This window comes from Peromyscus leucopus, chromosome 13, assembly GCF_004664715.2.
Source record: "Peromyscus leucopus breed LL Stock chromosome 13, UCI_PerLeu_2.1, whole genome shotgun sequence".
NCBI classification, from domain to species: Eukaryota; Metazoa; Chordata; class Mammalia; order Rodentia; family Cricetidae; genus Peromyscus; species Peromyscus leucopus.
Window position 1 is genome coordinate 4,509,335 of NC_051074.1, and position 18,234 is coordinate 4,527,568.

At 48.5% G+C, this 18,234-nt stretch overlaps 1 protein-coding gene across 6 annotated transcripts in view; it reads left to right on the forward strand.

Moving 5' to 3' along the window:
- Window positions 1–18,234, forward strand: part of Dgkd (diacylglycerol kinase delta) — a 95,257-nt gene that overhangs the window by 62,682 nt on the left and 14,341 nt on the right. For all 6 annotated transcript variants that reach the window (XM_028876281.2, XM_037210083.1, XM_028876283.2 and 3 more), the window contains exons 4-17: window positions 2,815–2,919; window positions 3,386–3,518; window positions 4,205–4,311; window positions 4,623–4,748; window positions 5,542–5,644; window positions 6,291–6,453; window positions 9,309–9,417; window positions 11,828–11,967; window positions 13,228–13,312; window positions 14,448–14,542; window positions 14,628–14,727; window positions 14,807–15,080; window positions 15,604–15,765; window positions 16,411–16,536. In XM_028876281.2, coding sequence (XP_028732114.1) covers window positions 2,815–2,919; window positions 3,386–3,518; window positions 4,205–4,311; window positions 4,623–4,748; window positions 5,542–5,644; window positions 6,291–6,453; window positions 9,309–9,417; window positions 11,828–11,967; window positions 13,228–13,312; window positions 14,448–14,542; window positions 14,628–14,727; window positions 14,807–15,080; window positions 15,604–15,765; window positions 16,411–16,536 — 1,828 coding nt within the window. The remainder of the gene's footprint in view (window positions 1–2,814; window positions 2,920–3,385; window positions 3,519–4,204; window positions 4,312–4,622; window positions 4,749–5,541; window positions 5,645–6,290; window positions 6,454–9,308; window positions 9,418–11,827; window positions 11,968–13,227; window positions 13,313–14,447; window positions 14,543–14,627; window positions 14,728–14,806; window positions 15,081–15,603; window positions 15,766–16,410; window positions 16,537–18,234) is intronic.

An 18,234-nucleotide genomic window follows, 5' to 3' on the forward strand; every position in this document is an offset into this window, starting at 1 on the left:
TGCCCTGTTATCGCTGAGCTATGCAGTGTCAAGTACATATTCTTTCTTTGACTGTGTTTTATTATGCTGATGAAAATGTTCATCTGTTGAGCCCGTAGAGTGAATCATTAAGGAAGAGGTTGCAGACTTTGCAGAAGACCAAGAATAATAAGTAGGGTTATTTCAGTTCCTGCCATCTTCTCTCACCATGTCTGAAGCACTTGCCAATCACACTTCTGGGCCTCATATTGTAGTCTTTGAGGCCAGGTGAGCATCTGAGGTGGTTGTAGGTCTGTGTTTCTCCAATGTGAGTTTTCTCCGGGTGGCAGCTTGACTTTCGTGTCCTTGGAAACTCAGCTCTGGAGCAGACATCAGCAAGCCAGAGCGTGTAGGTGATGGGAGGGAAGCCCTTCAGAGTCTCTCGTCTCAGGAAAGCCATGCTCCTCCCATGCTGTCTCTGTCTTTACTTTAGCATGCTCTTGGCTTTTCCCGTGCCTGTGCCCATTGTACCCTCACATTCTTCATTCTCAGAACCCTGGGAACCTGAGAGCGAACAAAGCTTTCAGTGGAAATCTAGTTCTGCTCATTCTCTGTGGATTGAACATCAGTTGCTGGAAAGAGCGCTGCTTCTGTATGTTTTGAGTCCCAGACAGAATCATAGCCACTTGAACGTCATCTTCCTGAATTGGGTCTTCTTAGAAGTTTAAATAGCTAAGATGGGTAGAAATCCAAAAGTTGAAATCCTTTGATTGTGAAGCCTCCCTGGAAATAGACATTTTTCTAAACCCGTTGGTAGGAATCAAAAAATGGTCCAGCACTTGCAGAAGGGAATTTGGCAACATTAACAAAGTTACATATGCATTTATTCTCTCTCAGGGAAATTCCACTTCTAGGAATTTGGCCCAGAGATACACTGTAAAAATAGTAAAAGATCATTCACTATGTCACTCCATGAACTAGCAAATGATTTTAAACAGTGCAGAGTTCCCAGTGGCAAACAGGACTGCCTGAGCAGCTGGTGGATCTGCATCATGGATTGCTGTGCTCCTCTAAGGAAGGACCAGGGGCTATGTGCTGTGAAGCATGAAGCCTAGGATATACAATTAGGAGAGAAAGCAAAGGTGGGAAGTGAAGTCTGTAGTATGCTGCTGCTTAGAGAGCAAATATAAATAACTTTTTTGTTTGCATGTAGCTTATAAATGGAAGGAAGCTTTTCTTCTTTCTTTTCTCCATAAGGGAATCTAAATAGAGGGGAAAAACAGACTTCTACCCAAACTTTGTTTTGTATAGATTTGATGTGGAATATTACATGTATTTGTTTATGTGTATGTACTCATATTGTACATGTGTGAAGGTCAGAGGACAACTTGCAGGAGTTGGTTCTCTGCTTCCATTGTGCAGGTCCTGGGGCTTGAACTCAGGTCATAGGTTTGGTAGTGAGAGCCTGTACCTGCTGAGCTTGTTGGTCCTGATACAATAAAATTAAGAGGTTATGGCAATTTTAATAAACCTTATTGTTTTTAAATGTTTGTACCTGTTTGCTTCCCATCAGTATTTGAGAACTCTTTTTTTTAATCACACTTTTGACAAGTCTAGATGTCATCTTCTTGACTTTACCGAATGGGTAGGGAAAGAGGCTGCTTCTTCCCTTCCGTGGTTATGCTGATGCAGCATCCCGTGTTTTCTCTTCTGTGAGTTTGTAGTCTTTCTTCTTCAGAAGGTGGCTTCTCACTAGTTTATAAACTCTCCCTGCACTCCTTTCCCATTTGCTGGATAGCACCAGTTGTATATCATTCCAGCCAACTTGCTTAGTCCCTAATTGTAGAAGCTGGTTGTTGCATGTGGGACACATGCTCATGTTAATTTAGTGTTGCTGGAGCAGACCTCTGTAGCTGGAGTTTTCTCCAGTCCTGCCTGGTCCACAGTCAGGACAAATCTCTCTCACCCGCCAGTCCCACAGCCACTTTGACCCAACTGAGTAAACACACAGAGACTTACATTATTTAAACTGTTTGGCCTAATGGCTCAGGCTTCTAGCTGTCCAGTTCTTACATCGTAAATTAATCCATTTCTATAAATCTATACCTTGCCACGAGCCACGTGGCTTACTGGCATCTTCACGTGCTGCTAGTCATGGCGGTGGCTGGCAGTGTCTCCTCCCACCTTCCTGTTCTCTCAGTTCTCCTCTCTGTTAGTCCCGCCTATACTTTCTGCCTGGCCACTGGCCAATCAGTGTTTTATTTATTGACCAATCAGAGCATTTGACATACAGACCATCCCACAGCAGATCCTATACCATTTAAGTGCTGGCCATTAAGTGAAAGCTCTCTGGAGCAGCAGCTCTATGTTCCTGTGTTTGCTTCTCTTTTTCAGTTTTCTAGGGCTTCTTTCTTATGCCTGAGCAGTGAGTCCTCAGTGTTCATTAAAGTTGTTAGCTGGTGGGTAGCTAATGAAATGCCATGGCCGTTTGGCTTGAGAGTGAGATTGATTGTTTTTGGTTTTGGTTTCTCGAGACAGGGTTTCTCTTTGTAGCCCTGGCTGTCCTGGATCTCCATCTGTAGACCAGCCTGGCCTCGAACTCACAGAGATCCGCCTGCCTCTGCCTCCTGAGTGCTGGGATTAAAGGCGTGCGTCACCACTGCCTGCCTGAGATTGATTGATCTTAATTTATAGTGAAACTTGATAACTACTTTTATGATCTGTTCAGTGTGAATAACTGAGTGAAATATTTTCCCCGTGAGTACACACACACACACACACACACACACAGATATAGCTTGTGTAGCTGCCAGCCTTGGCCATGTTCATAGTACATGGAATGTGTTCTTCTTTCAGGTCATCACTCCCTGTAGGAAGCTCATCTTGTGTGCCGACAACAGGAAAGAAATGGAAGATTGGATTGCAGCACTCAAGACTGTCCAGAACAGGGAGCATTTTGAGGTTAAAAGAGACACATGTTTTCTATGGGTGCCTGTTGTTGCCTCTCTTGCTCTTGCTCTCATGGGTCCCCCTTCCCCAGTATCTTCTGAGTGGACTCCAGTATGTGTCTTGTAAAATTGAGGCCCAGGCCTCTTTCTTTCCATGGACCTGTCAAGACTGTGGTCCTGTCCTTCATGAATCTGACTTCTTCTCTGGGGTACTTTATGAAATTCTCTTTAGTTGTTGCATGAAAGAATTCCAAAGAGAATTTTTTTTTTTAAGATTTATGTATTATGTATACAGTGTTCTGCCTGCAGGCCAGAAGAGGTGCCAGATGTCATTACAGATGGTTGGGAGCTGCCATGTGGTTGCTGGGAATTGAACTCAGGACCTCTGGAAGAATAGCCAGTGCTGTTAACTGCTGAGCCATCTCCAACCCGCCAAAGAGAAATCTTATCTTTGCCCTCTTTATATATCATTCTTCCAGCCTACCCAATACAGTATGGACCATTTCTCAGGGATGCACAACTGGTATGCCTGTTCCCATGCACGGCCAACCTATTGCAATGTGTGTCGTGAAGTTCTGTCTGGAGTCACATCCCATGGGCTGTCCTGTGAAGGTAAGAAAGCTGCATTTGTTACTTTGTGTGAAAGGTGAACTAAGGATTGATAAACTGTTTGACATCCCAACGTAGTCATAATAAATGAGTATTGCCGTGACCGAGGGTGGTCAAGGGAGAAGTGGTTCCCACCACTGCATTCTTCTTGATCTTCCCATAGGAGACTCAGTCCTTGAGTGTCACTTATCACAGAGTCTCTAGAGGGAACAGAAGGAAAGCAGTAGTGAGGAGGGAGGTGTGGGCCCTTTCTGGGTTCTGTGTCATGGATGCAGGAGAGAAGATGCTTCACGGAGTACAGGGTCATGGGAGGGTTCTGGTGGCAGAGCAGGGGTCACATAGGGACTGCAAGCTCTGACTCAAGGCCAGGCCTGTCTTCCATTTATTTTGCATAGCTTGTGAATATGGCTTGTTTTACATTTATTTTCAATGGATGAAGACAACCCAAAAGAAGAGTATTATGGAGTTAGATGAACTTCAGATTTCAGTTCTGTAGTGCTTTCTAAGTTTGCTTGTCTGCTGGGCAGAGGCTAGGTGCTGGGATGACAGTGGCCAGCATGGCCTGCAGCACCAAGTGACATCCCTCCAGAGCTCTTTATCCATCCCAAGTTTACTAAACAGTCATCTGTCCCACCGGGAGGCTCCTGCTGAGGGTGAAGCTTATGTGGTTGTGTGTTCCTTTTCCACAGTGTGTAAGTTTAAGGCTCACAAACGGTGTGCTGTGCGTGCAACCAGTAACTGCAAGTGGACCACATTGGCTTCGATTGGGAAGGATATCATTGAGGATGAGGATGGGGTACGTCCAGGGGGATTCTGCCTGTGACTTGCACAGCACCCACTATCTCGTTTTCCCCTTACACTTGTCATTTGAGATGTCACACTGGGATCAGGTGTCCCTGCCAGTCACACCTGGGACCTTTGTGGTTACTGTACTCTCAACTCTGCCCTCATCCCCATAAGTCTGGGTGTCTCCTTCCCAGTAGGTGCTGTGATGTGAGCCCTGGGTGGGAAGCAGTGTCTCAAAAAGAGCACTTCTGCCCCAGGGTGCCCAGCTGACCCTGGCTGGGACTCTGGGCTGTCTCTAGCATGCTCCTGCTTGGTCTGCAGATTGCCATGCCCCACCAGTGGCTGGAAGGAAACCTGCCTGTGAGTGCCAAGTGCACTGTGTGCGACAAGACCTGTGGCAGCGTGCTGCGCCTGCAGGACTGGCGCTGCCTCTGGTGCAAGGCCATGGTGAGTGAGCCCGCCTGCTCCGCCTGCTCCGCTTGCTCGGCCTGCGGGTGTGTGGAGACGCCTGGGTGCCGGCTTTGGTTCTCTCCTTCCTGACTCCTGTACGTCTACCCCAGAGGCTCTCCAAAAGCCCAGAGCCTTGACGTCCCATGCGTGTCTGGCCACGCTCATCCTCCACAGTTTTGTAATGCCTTCCTGGGACTTTGATCCTGCCTTGTACATGGAAATTATCCTGTCTGCTCCATACGGCGTCTCAGCAGGTTGTGAAGGGGTCTTTTGGGACAGGTTCATGGGTCTTTCCTGAGAGAGAGAGCAGGAACACTTTTGAGGTCTTCTGAGAGAAGTTTGTTCTAGTACAGTAATTACAGTGATCAAGGCCCTCATGTAAGGAGGAGGCACCGCGTGGCTGGGGCCTCTCAAACACAAAGCTCAAGGTGTCTGACGTTGGGTCAGTGACTAGACAGCTGTGGTTTCTGTGGCATGTACCTGGTTTTGCGCATGTGACTGAGCAGAAAGGAGCCTAGTCGCTGAAGGCAGGTTGTCTGGGATCCCTGAGAGTTAAGGGTAGCTGTGACAGAAGCTGGGGCTGCTGCTCAGTTCCATGTCTGGCTCCTGTTGGACGTACCTGATTCTCACTTCCATGGTGCAGGGCCAGGAAACAGGGTGCTCAGAACACAGGCTGGCCTGCTCGGATGGTGTTTGCCTCTTCTTGAGAGGACTTTCCAGCAGCTGGCCAGAGAGTCTCTGGTATGTCTGAGGAGACTGACTCCTGGTGACATGTGGATTTTTATTTTAGGTTCACACATCGTGCAAAGAGTCCTTGGTGACAAAGTGCCCACTTGGACTGTGTAAGGTGTCTGTCATCCCTCCCACAGCACTCAACAGTATTGACTCTGATGGTAGGTGCTCCCTGTTCACATACACGCTTGTGTTCACATACATGCTGTGTGCACATACACACCCTTTCTCCATGCTGCCTCCCCTACCAGCTCTGGAGATGGGTGACTTGGCAGTTTTGAGACATGGGCAGCAGGAGGCTAGGCTCAGCTGTGGGATGGTCAGGGGCCACAGTTGGCATCCTGGGAATTGCCATACGACTCACAGCTTGAATGAGCCAGCACTTTTCTGGAAGGGTTGATAGAGACCTTTGGCTTGATAGAGACCTTTGGCTATTGAGTGGAGACCAAATGTAAAGTGTCCTGGTCTGCCATGAGCTAGAGGGCTGTGCCTGTCACCATCTGTGGCAGAGCCTAGCATGCTGGCCCAGAGCCTCTCTCCATGTCCATCTGGACAATGAAGAAGCATGCTGGCAAGGATTGGTGAAGGTGATCTCTGAGGTACATGTTTCAGAGGAAAGAGTTCTGCCAGGCTAGAAGATGTGAGGTGAGATGAGGTGGGCTCAACCCCTCACAGCTGGGCTTGTCCCTCACAGACTCATTGGCTCACTCTGAATTCTGTGCCTCTTGTGCTGACTGTTGCTGCTTATCCAGTCCACAGCACCTCAACAGCTTGTAAGGGTTCTTTCTGTTCCACCTTCACTTCCAGGGTTCTGGAAGGCCACCTGTCCCCCGTCTTGCACAAGCCCCTTGCTGGTCTTCGTCAACTCCAAAAGTGGAGACAACCAAGGTGTGAAGTTTCTCAGAAGATTCAAGCAACTGCTGAACCCTGCCCAAGTTTTTGACCTCATGAATGGAGGACCACACCTTGGGTAGGGATTGTGTGAGATATGCTGTTCTTACAATGTTTTGTAGTTAAGACACGCTTGTTTCAAAAGGATCAAAGATAAGAAATTTTTAGCTAGTGTATCTGAGCACTAGCTGCTCTTGTAGAGGACCCAAGTTTGATTCCTAGCACCTACATGGCAGCTCACAACTGTTTATAAGTCCATTTCCAGGGGATCTGACACCCTCTTCTTGCCTCTGTAGACACTGCACACATGCGGTGCATGATCATACATGGCAGCAAAACATCAATATACATAAAATAAAAATAAATCTTTATAAAGAAAATTTTAAACAGCAAAGAAGTTCACCTGCCACAATCCCCACTTATGAAGGACGTGCTCCTAACAGCTGGTAGATATTTGCCCCCTCTGAGCTTCCACTGTAAAAGCACATGTCTGTAAACATGTACCAGACACCTACACTAGCTGCTATGTGCAGCATGTTCACATGCATCAGCTCCTGTGCTTGGGGTCTTTCCGTGTCGGTACTTACAGACCTGCCTTGCTCTCTTTACTGCCTGCTTAGTTCCTTGGTTTCTCCAGCAAAACCAAGGGGGCTTTTCCATTTCGAGAACACAGTAGTATCTTCATGCAGGTGTAATGAGACTTGAGGGGCATTGGGGTCTAAAGCTTCTCATCTCCTAGCCAGAGAGATGGTGCTTTTCCCTTTTGGGTTTGTATTTTCCACAGGTTTGTAGGAAACATTTGTTTTTGCAAGGTAGGACTCAGAGGACATGCTAGCATTTGGAGAGATTGAGGTGGAAGGTGCTTGCAGCCCTACTTCAGTGTGAGTTCTGGGAGGAACCCAGGAGGGGGTTCTTTTGAGCCAGATGCTGCTATAACACGAGCTGGGACTGCTTCTCTGTCTTTAGCTGACGTGCTGTGGGGCTCATGCTTCCTTCCCATCACTCCTGGGTACCCTTCCTTCAGCTTCTTTTTGCTCTTCTTGCGAACTTGCTGCACAGCTTGCTGGAAGACAGTCACAAGTGGCCTCCTCCTCCCTCAGACTGCTTGCTCAAAGGCAGCCTTCCTAGAATCCTGCAGATAACTGTTTTCTGAATGGCACTGACCCATTCTTTCTGAGGTTGATGAGGAACTAGTCTCAGTTCAGCAGTAGGGAGATTGAAAGTATCATCTGGAGTCGGCACTACATGAAACAGGTTCAGGTGGCTGGGAAGGTGCTGCCAGGGACACTGCATGAAGGCTCCACTCTACTCTGCTAGGGAAGCTGCATGGTAGAACTGGATTTTGATGTGCAAGAGCTCCATGATTTACAGCTGGGCACAGGCTGAGGTGACACAAGGGGTCCAGTTGAGGTGGCATGGGAATTGGTTTACTCACTTCCTGTTTATGAGAAGCACCTGACATCATACAGTTCGTAACATTCCTGAGTTCTGGCCTTGACTGAGCACTGCTTCACCAGAGAGCAAGGATCTTCATAGGCGAATATTTTAAGGACACATGTAAACATTTCTCTCACCTCTTGGCAGTCACATGCAGCCTTGCTGCTCAGAACTTAGGTTCAGATCTGAGGCCATGTCTTGTGCCTATCTATCCTAGCTTGTGTTCTGAGCATGTCCTCTGTGGCTAGCTCTGCTAGAGACAGAGTCTGCAAGCCCCCTAGGGGGGAAGGCAACATATGTTGATAGTCAGGGTCACATGGTAGGACCCTGTGCCACTTGAATGGAGGAAGACACTGATTCTTTGGAACCACCTGTAAGGGTACCTATGTGAAGCCAGCGTCTTAGTATCTCCAATGTGCTAGCCTCGGAGGAGAACCTTCATCTTCTCCTACATGCATGGTGGGGACCGTTCAGACCATGGGAGAGCTGAGGGCATCAGATGCTTGTCAGAGAGGGCTGCGATTGTTTGCTGAGATATTTGACTCTTTCCTGACCAGGAAGGACAACAGCCTCTTAATTATCAACTCATTAGACAAAACACAGGACAGACCTCTTGTCTGAGAAGGGTTTTGTTGGAGGCTCCCTGAGGACTCAGAGCAGCAACAGAGGTTGAGCCTAGCAGAGCTTATTGAGAGAAAGAGGAGGAGGATGCTAGGGGGCCTGTCCAAAAGCTGGGCTAGGACCATGTCCAAGGAGGAACATATCCTGGTGGAGGCACTGTAGGACACTAGGGATGTGCAACCTGCTGGAGGTATGAGCATGAAGCTTCAGGGGTGTACAATGTGTGGAATCAGTCATTAGCACCTGTACTGTTCTTGAATTGAAAGCAAGGATGAAATCTTCAGGAAGAGTGTGAGGAGCGAGTGAGCGAGCAGAGGCTGTGGTGGCTTATGAGTGGGAGGGGCCATATAACCAGCAGGAGCCCATACGGGAGGCTGAAGTTAAGGGGAGAAGGCCTGAATTACATGGCTAGGAGGGCTGTGTGTCTGGTCTGGGCTTAAGTGCTGTAGAGGGGCTGGCATACTGTGCATCTCTGTAGCCTGGGTGAGCGGTGTCAAGGCTCAGTGCCAAGCCACCAGGAAGGCAGGTTGGGTAGCACATGAATGAGGAATATTGAGGGTGGGGATTCTTGGGTCCAGGATTTGGCCGGGATGTGGAAGACTGTGCTCATAAGTCCTCTGAGGCGCTGGCATCAAGTGAGACTGTCTTGATACTCTGAAATGTGTATATTGTCTCCTCCTTGGCCCTGGCCGAAAGAGGTGCTGGGATCACCCACATCGACAAAAATGGGCCCTGAGCAGAGGGGCTGGACAGACACCTAATGTTGCCTTGTAGACCCTGTGTACACCTGGGCTTGGCCTGGGTGCAGGTTCAGCCACATGGAATAGGGCGCTCCTCTCAGCTCAGGACAGACAAACCCATTATTTGTCTCTACAGCTTACGGTTATTTCAGAAGTTTGACACCTTCCGGATTCTGGTTTGTGGCGGGGATGGCAGTGTTGGCTGGGTCCTCTCTGAAATCGACAGTCTCAACCTTCACAAACAGGTACCTGGGTTGAGGGACATCCCAGCTCCAGGCAAGAGCTGAGGTCAGAAAGGGGCCACGAAGTCTGGGTACTGTGCTGTTTCAGTGTGTCTGTGTCCAAGAGGTAGCAGTGAAAGTACTAGATGCTTTGTGTGTGTGTGTGTGTGTGTGTGAGAGAGAGAGAGAGGGGGGGGGGGCGGGGGGAGGGGAGGGAGGGAGGAGAGAGGAGAGAGAAGAGAGGGACGGAGGGCCATTTAGGTCAAGGGAGCTGTAAAAACAACATGGCATCAGGCTTTATGTGGGGAATGAGTGTGGGGGCTATAGTCACCTAAGCTCCAGCTGTTTCCTAATTGCTGGATGCCTCAGGCTTGAGAGGAAAGGAAGAGAATATTTAACAAGTTCGAGTTTTTACACTAAAATAAAAATAGATTATCCTAATTGCTTTTTGTGTTCATTGAATGTTCACTCCCAGCCCGCTCCCTTGGTCACTAGCCAGTGTGTACACTGTCATGACCATCACTCAGATTGTTTGCATCAAAATGCGCACAGTTCCTCTGTCACTCACCTGCTGGTCGTCACCGTGCCGTGGAAAGAGCAGCGTGTGTGCACTTCCATACTTTGCTCCCTGGGCACTCGGAGTGGCAGTTCTTTCTGCAGGGGATGTTCTCCCCGAGTAGTGCTGCTCCCTAGAGCAGGGGCTGGGTGGCTGAGACAACCCTGGCAAAATCCTGTACATGTTCCCCTGTCTTCTCTTTGGAGGAGCCCTTGTTTAACTATTTGTAGTGCCACACTCAGGACTACTCCAGTTCCCATTCTTCCTTTGGGGTGAATTCACTTTGTTTTGCCCAACTATGTAAACAGTCTTTTTTTTGGGGGTTTTCGAGACAGGGTTTCTCTGTGTAGTTTTGGTGCCTGTCCTGGATCTCTCTCTGTAGACCAGGCTGGCCTTGAACTCACAGAGATCCACCTGGCTCTGCCTCCCGAGTGCTGGGATTAAAGGCCTGCACCACTGTCGCCCAGCAACAGTCTTATTTTTAAGTAATGATAAAGTCAATCATAGCCTTATTGGACTGATGTTTTAAATAGATCCCTGTTCATGGGTTTGGTCTTAATTTTTATTGAGGTAATCACATTTAAAAAAAAATTGATGTTTCATGATCATTGTTATATCAGCATTTCACTTGTCATTAAAGATCATTTTTCCTAGTTTTTTGGTTATTTTCCTTTTCCTTCATATTTTTTGTTGTTCTTGAGTTACTTGCCCCTACATAAAAACATTAATCTGTGTTGCATTATATATTGTCTAGTGAATCCCTGACTTGAATAGTTTTCAGTGATTGTGTGTTCTGTCCAGTCCTGCTCATTAAGTGGTAGGTACTTTGTGTGTCCTAGTGTCCTAGTTACTGACAGCCACCAGTAACTCTAGGAAAAGAAGTATCGCCTCCCAGTGGTGGGATTATGGTAGGACAGTTAGTTTTGTGATTGAGCTTACTGTTGATTGCTAGGAAGGCTGTGAATGTGGTTCTTCTACTTAGTCATGTTCTGTGAACATTTGTTTCCTGTGGTTCCTTTGTGTTCCTCGGAGCTCTGTCAACTCTCTCCTGCACCTCTGGTTCCCCCCGCCCTGTATGTGGTGGTGTTCCTTCTCCTGGCTTCTAGTCCATGCTGTGTGGATGGACCTCATTGGTCCATCCTCATCCTTCACACTCTTCCTTAGGGTAAAGCTTTGTGACTTGCTGGAGTTTGGTGCCATGTCAACTTTGGGGACATTCTGGGGTTTTTGGGTGTTGTAGTGCCGCAGGTTTCCAACCCTACCTGTCACTCAGCTCTTACCTTGCTCATATGTCTCCATGCATCCAGGGCCCAAGTAGAAGCCCTGCTCAGTCTAAGATAGAGCAGGGTTGGGGTCAGTTTGGGGAAGCCACCCACTCATAGGTTAGTGGGAGCAGACTAGGCCTGGTATGTTCATATTGCCTTAGCATGCTTTTTGATAGGATCCTGGAAGTCAGTGGGGGTGATTTTAGCAGTGCGGAGTGATACCAGTGACAGCTTTTGGAAAGTGAAGTTGGCATCAGTGAGTGAGCCGCATAGGGGTGGAGACATGTTTGGGAAGTTACAGACTGACTCTTCAGGTGTGGTACTGCAGTATATTTGGGAAGGAAGGGGTTGTAGAAACCAGAGTCCTTAAGGGTTCATTGTCAAGACATGTGAATAAGTGAGGAAAGGCTGGTGCTCCTGGTATCTACTATTGACTCCAGAGCCTATGTGTCCCCTCTGGTGGTGTCTGCTGAGAAGGTACAGGCCACATACTTCAGATCAGACCTCCTGCACTTCCTGTGGCCATTGATGACATCAGTAGGGTGAGTCCTGGATGGGAATGATTCTTAGACCTGGTGTCTAAGGACATGTTTTTCCCACTGTTTTCCACCAGTGTCAGCTAGGTGTGCTGCCCCTGGGGACAGGGAATGACCTGGCCCGTGTTCTCGGCTGGGGCTCTGCCTGTGATGATGACACCCAGCTCCCTCAGATCTTGGCGAAGCTGGAGAGAGCCAGCACTAAGATGCTGGACAGGTGAGTGGGGCGGCCGGCACTGTGTGAATGGCAGCTGTGGCCAGGCTTCTTAGTCTGAAACCAGTAAGAACCAGGAGCGTGGGTCTTCTGACATGACTTGTACAAATTGGAGTTGAGTATATATTTTTTTCTGATGATTTTTGAATGGATTCTGAAAAGGATAAAAGCAAGTAAAGAGAAAATATGACTTAGACTTTCAGGCCATCTTCTGAGGCCTTTCTTGCATCCTTTAGGGTTGCAGAGAAGGTGACTATAGTCTGACCATCTTGGTTCAGGGTCTAGTAATGATCTGCAAAATGATCCTCATACTTGAGCAATACCATTATCTCACTTTTCTGTTCCCGGAATGAGCATGGGTAGTTATCCTCTAGAGCACTGGTTCTCAACCTTCCTAATTCTCTGACCCTTTAATATAGTTCCTCATGTTGTGGTGACCCCAACCATACAATTATTTTCATAGCTACTTCACAACTGTAATTTTGCTACTATTAGGAGTCGTAATGTAAATATCTGTGTTTTCTGATGGTCTTAGGTGACCCCTGTGAAAGGGTCATTGGACCTCAAAGGGGTCACAACCCATAACTACTTTGGCCTCCTTGAATGGAGTGTTCCTATTTCTGAGCCAGAGGGCAGGTCCCCCACTCCCCCAAGACTCTATAATTTTTTTTGGTGAAAGTGTTCCTTGGTGCTTAGGATTCAGGAGCTGATGGCCAGAATGATTTTTATATACTTCCCATTTGGGCCCCTCTTAGTGGGGGTCCGTGTGTCAGCTTTTGTGAGATGCTTATCGCCTCTGGGCACACTGAGCAGTGTGAAGCTCTTGAAACTGTGTCTGATGTCAAGGTGGGAAACATTTCCAGTCTCTTCCAACAGAGCTGTGGTGATCTGTGGGTTGTGGAGATGAGACTTTTCTCTCAGACAGGTGATGAGCTAAATCACAGATGTAAAGTCAAGATGAAGCTTAACAATGAAGCCAGACTGCAGGTGCTGTGGAAGGCCACTTAGGGGGGCAGAGCTCTGGTCAGGTCATTCTGTTTCAGTTACAGAGTGAGTTCAAGGCTAACCGGGGTCACACTAGCCCATGTCTCAAAACAGACAAACAAACAAACAAACAAAGACAGAAAAAGAAGTCAGAATAGTCTAAGGTTAAGGTACAAGAACCTGAACATTGGAGCACTGAGGGATGGTCCTGGGGGTCCTCAGATCTCTGAGTCAGGCTGGTGGGCAGCCTGCAACTGAGCTGACTTTGGACCTGTGCAGGTGGAGTGTCATGGCATATGAGACCAAGCTTCCTCGGCAGGCCTCCTCCTCCACAGTCACTGAAGACTTCGGCGAGGACTCAGAGGTACCACTGCCTACTTGCTCTTTCTCTTTTATAGTGCTGGGCATGGCACTTAGGATCTCACTTGACACGGAGATGCACCCTAGCCCATCACCTGCTGTATAAGCCCCACATGGTGATCTTCATGTACTCAGCTAGTTGACTGCACCCCTGCCCCTTGTGTGGTCCTCAAGGATGAACCTCGGGCTAAGCAGGCTCAATCCTAGGGCTTCATAACTGTATGGGGGTTTCCTAAGTTGTCACCAGGATTTGAGGGGCTTCCTAATACCCAAGTCCCCTGTGACATCCTGTGCTCCTGACTGTAGCTCAGCACCTATTGCAATCTGCTGTTCCTTTCTACCAGCCCCCTCCTGTCTACCTGAGTGTTGGTTGGTCTGTCAAGCAAGGGGTCAAGGGTAGCAGCAGTCAGCAAGCAAAGCCAGACTGCTTTGCATGACTTCACAGGCAGAGACTGGTCTGTGCTTTGGTTTTGAGAAGAATATTTTGCAGATGCTGGGCATGGTAGGGCATGCCTTTAATCCCAGCACTTGGGAGGCAGAGGCAGGAGGATCTCTGTGAGTTCCAGACCAGCCTGGTCTATAGAGGAAGTTCTAGGACAGCCAAGCCTACACAGAGAAACCCTGTATCAGAAACAACCCAATAAATATTTGTTCAGAGCCTGAGAATTGCCCAGAAAAATCTTGGAGAGTCCAGCCCAGGTGGTCTTTTTTGGCCCATGGGAAAGCTTGCTGGCCATGGGGAGGACAGAGAACAGTGGAGCTGTCCCATTGGTGGGTAGAGGTGTGTGGGCTGGTTTACACCCCATTGGCAGAGTTCCTGGTGAGGTAGAAAAGGCAGCTCCTGCTCTGACTGAAGATAGACTGGGGTTACATGCGAGGGCCTCCAGGCTTGTTTCACTGTCCTGACTGTCTGTTACCTCTGACAGGTTTGGTTTTGTTCAGACCCATTGTTTTAGTCTGTTCACAGGTTGGTGAAGCTTTTGCCCTTGTTCCCTTAGCAGTAGACAGCACTGACAGTGTTTGGAGATGGTCTGCTCTGTTAGAGGTTAGACCAGAAAGGCCCGAGAAAACCCGAGCTGGAGACTGACGGCTCTCAGTCAACTGGGAGACTAAGCGCCCCTGTTTTGGTGTGATTATAGGTGCAACAAATTCTCTTCTATGAAGACTCGGTTGCAGCCCATCTTTCTAAAATCTTGACTTCAGACCAGCATTCTGTGGTGATCTCATCAGCCAAGTGAGTGCCAGGGCTTCAGGGGTTCAGAGAGGCAGCCAAGTGTGCCACCCAGGATCCCACCCCAACTGCCTTCTGTTTCCTGCAGAGTGCTCTGTGAGACAGTGAAGGACTTTGTAGCTCGTGTGGGCAAGGCCTATGAGAAGACGACAGAGAGCTCACAGGAGTCTGAGGTCATGGCCAAGAAGGTGGGTTCCTGGGCACAGGGTGGGTGGGGCAGCAGGTGCAGAAGAGCTTGCTCTCCATGCCACTTTTTCTTCCATACAGTGCTCTGTCTTGAAAGAGAAGCTCGACTCTCTCCTCAAGACCTTGGACGACGAGTCTCAGGCTTCATCCTCTCTGTCCAATCCACCTCCAACCATTGCTGAGGAGGCTGAGGATGGGGACGCATCAGGCAACATCTGTAACTCTGCTGGGGACCGGCTGATGGGCTCGGCGTGCCCCTCCCGGCCACAGATCTTCCGGCCTCGGGAACAGCTAATGCTGAGAGCGAACAGCCTGAAGAAAGCAATTCGCCAGATCATAGAGCACACAGAAAAAGGTAATGGATCTCTCAGTCACTAGGTGGCACTAGAATTCCCATGCTCCCTGGATGTGGCACTAGACCAAGCACCGGGAAACGGTAGCACCGGGAAACGGTCGGTCGTTCTGGTCCAAGGGCTTCCTCACCTTCACCCTTACACAGGACACTCCCAGCCTTGCCTCCATCCCCACCCTCCTGTCCTTTCACTTCCCTCAGACAACACTTCTCACCAGGCCCTCCCCTCACTCCTTGCCCTGAGTGGACCCAGCTCTTGTCACTTCAGACTCTGGTCACACACTGCCGTGTCACTCTCCTGCTAGGGCCTCGCTCTAACTCTTCTCACCTCCAAATCCTCCTGTCTCAGAGTCCTTCTCCCCAGCCTGTTAGCTGGGATGCCCAGGTCCTGTTACATTAACTGAGCTAGGGCACTGGGCTAAGTGTGGTATGGTGAAGCTTTTGGGTCTGAGCCTTGAGAAGAGAGGGCCTAAAGCACGGGCAGTCCTGCTGGCACGGTCTTAGCCAGAATATTCTTTCTTACCAGCGGTGGATGAGCAGAACGCCCAGACCCAGGAGCAGCAGGGTTTTGGACTGGGCCTCTCTGAATCTGAGGAGAAGAAGGACCTGAAAACTGATAATAGGGTGTGCCCAACATCTGCCCATAGTGAGAGCTGTGTAGTTGCCAAGGGGAGGAGCCACCGCAAAGGTATGACTGGGCTTTGGTTTGGGTGATACTTGGTGAGCTTGTCATGGGCATTTTAGGGTGCTTTTTCTCATTGCTCTGGCCACATGAGTAAACCAACATTCCCACCTGTGGCCTACATCTCTGTACCTCCTTCATGTCACTGAGATGTGTTCAGTGGAGACATGTGCACCCTAGGACCTGCAGGAGCATCTGGGCCTGTCTTCCCTGAGTTTCCTCGGAGCCTTCTTATGGCTACCCATATGTGTCTGGTAAAACTGAGACTTTGGTCCCTCTTGCAATAGACCCCAGCAAAGGTTTTCAAAATCCCATCCTGCCACTGTTGGGGAGGGGGCTCTTCCAGAGTAGACATGTGTTGATTAGCATCAGAACTCTGTGCCTTCTACACCCAGACTGTGATTAGGGATCAGCCCCTCTCCACCCTTACACTGCTTTCCATGTCTGTGTCTGTTCACTGTGAATCCAGACCCACAGTGTCTGTGTGAGGACCTCTCCCTTTCCCCAGGGACTGTTCATCTCACACACTACTGGCTGATGAGTGGCTTACAGCCCTCCTTCCCACAGCCCTCTTGTCTGTTCATTTTGTTGTGACTTCCTCCAGCTGTGTTTGACTTCGGACAGTTTCAAGTGTGTTGTCCTGTTTTACAGCATCCAGAGCCCCTTGTGAAAAGCTAATGAGCAAAGGCCTGTCCCTTGGCAGCTCTGCCTCACTCCCTCCCCAGACAGGAAGCCGGGATAGCCTGCCTGCTCTGAACACCAAGATCCTGTATCCAAGTGAGTGAGGCACTTCCCACTGGAGGTCTCAGGTTGGGGGTGGGGTATCAAGGAGGCTAGAGGTGCTTGCTGGCCATGGCTGGGCTTGTGGCACCCTGGGTCTTGGAATAAGAGTGTTGCTATCCTTGGAGAGCTTGTATGCTCATGGAAATACAGACAGAACTCTGTAGTTTATGTGACTCTATGAAAAGTGCCTTTTTGTTTAATTAGTTTTTTATTCTTTAGCAATTTCATACATGTATATAATGCATTTTGATCATATCTATTCCCAACACTCCCCTCTAGATCCCCCCTATGGCCTTCCAATGTGTTTTCCCTACTTTATGTCTCCTCTTAAAATTTTTTAATTTTTTATAATCCACATAGTCTAATTAATATGCTCCACCCACTGCAACATGGGCAACTTATGAGTAGCCACACACCTAAAAAAAGGACCCTATCTTCCCTAAAAGCTATCAACTGCCAGTAAGTAGCTCTTTAGCTGGGCCCAAGGCCTTAGAAGGAGCCCTTCTCTGTCTGTCTGAATTCTGACTGGCTTGATCTTGTGCAGGTAGTCAGTGCTGCTGTGAGTCAAGAGTGCAGTCGCCATGTTGTGTCTACAAGACAGCCTGTCACAGCTCTCTTCCCATCCTCTGTCCTGTTTTCCTCAGTGTTCCCTGAGCCTTTGGGAGTGGTTGATATAGATGTCCTATTTAGGGTAGAATACTTAACACTCATTCATTCTTGGCACTTAGACCAACTAAGAGTCTCTGCATTAACCACTGCCCACTGGAGAAGCATCTCTGACCAAGGTGGAGGATAGCACTAATCTATAGGTAGAAACAAATATTTAGATTACAACTTGACATCATAATTGTTTAGCAAAACAGAAGGTTCTTTCTTAGGACCCATACTCTTCCCAGGCATGGACTATTGGCCAGGCTTATAGCACTAGGCATGATTTCCCCTCTTGTGGTACAGGCCACAAATCCAGGCAGGAAGTAGTTAGATATCCCATAACAGTCATACCACTATTGTACCGTGGGCACCCTCTTGCCTGGCAGGTCAGTATTGCAGCATGCAGGGTCCAGTGCTGGGTAAGACCATTGGTGTTTTTTCTCCCAGCAGTCTGCAAAGCACATTTCAGCTCCATGAAAGCTAGCCAAGAGGGAGAGAGCTCCAGATTGATTTCTCTCTGCTCTGAAAGTCAGGTGTGCTGTGTCTTTAGCAAGAGAGGTTTACCATGTAGTTATGGTGGACAACTGTAGTGGTACGTTTCTCCAGTCCTGCCTGGTCTCATGGTCCTGTATCTGATTATAAAACAATCATTTAGAGACTTACAGTTTGTAAATAATATTAAGTCTCTAAATGATTGTTTTATAATCAGATACAGGACCATGAGGCCAGGCAGGCTTCTTGCTAGCTAGCTCTTTCATCTTAAATTAGCCCATTTCTATTAAATCTATGTTTTGCCACATGGCTGTGGCATTACTGGTCTGTTGGCATCTTGTTGCTCCTTGGGTGGTGGCTAGGCCTCTCTCCCTACTCTTTCTTCTCTCTGTATCTCTGCTTGGATTTCCCACCTGCCTCTAAGCTGCCTTGCCATAGGGCCGAAACGGCTTTATTTATTAGCCAATGGGAGCAACACATATTCACAGCATACAGAAAGACACCCCACAGCACTTCCCCCCTTTTTAAGCCTCTGAGTGATTATTTTAT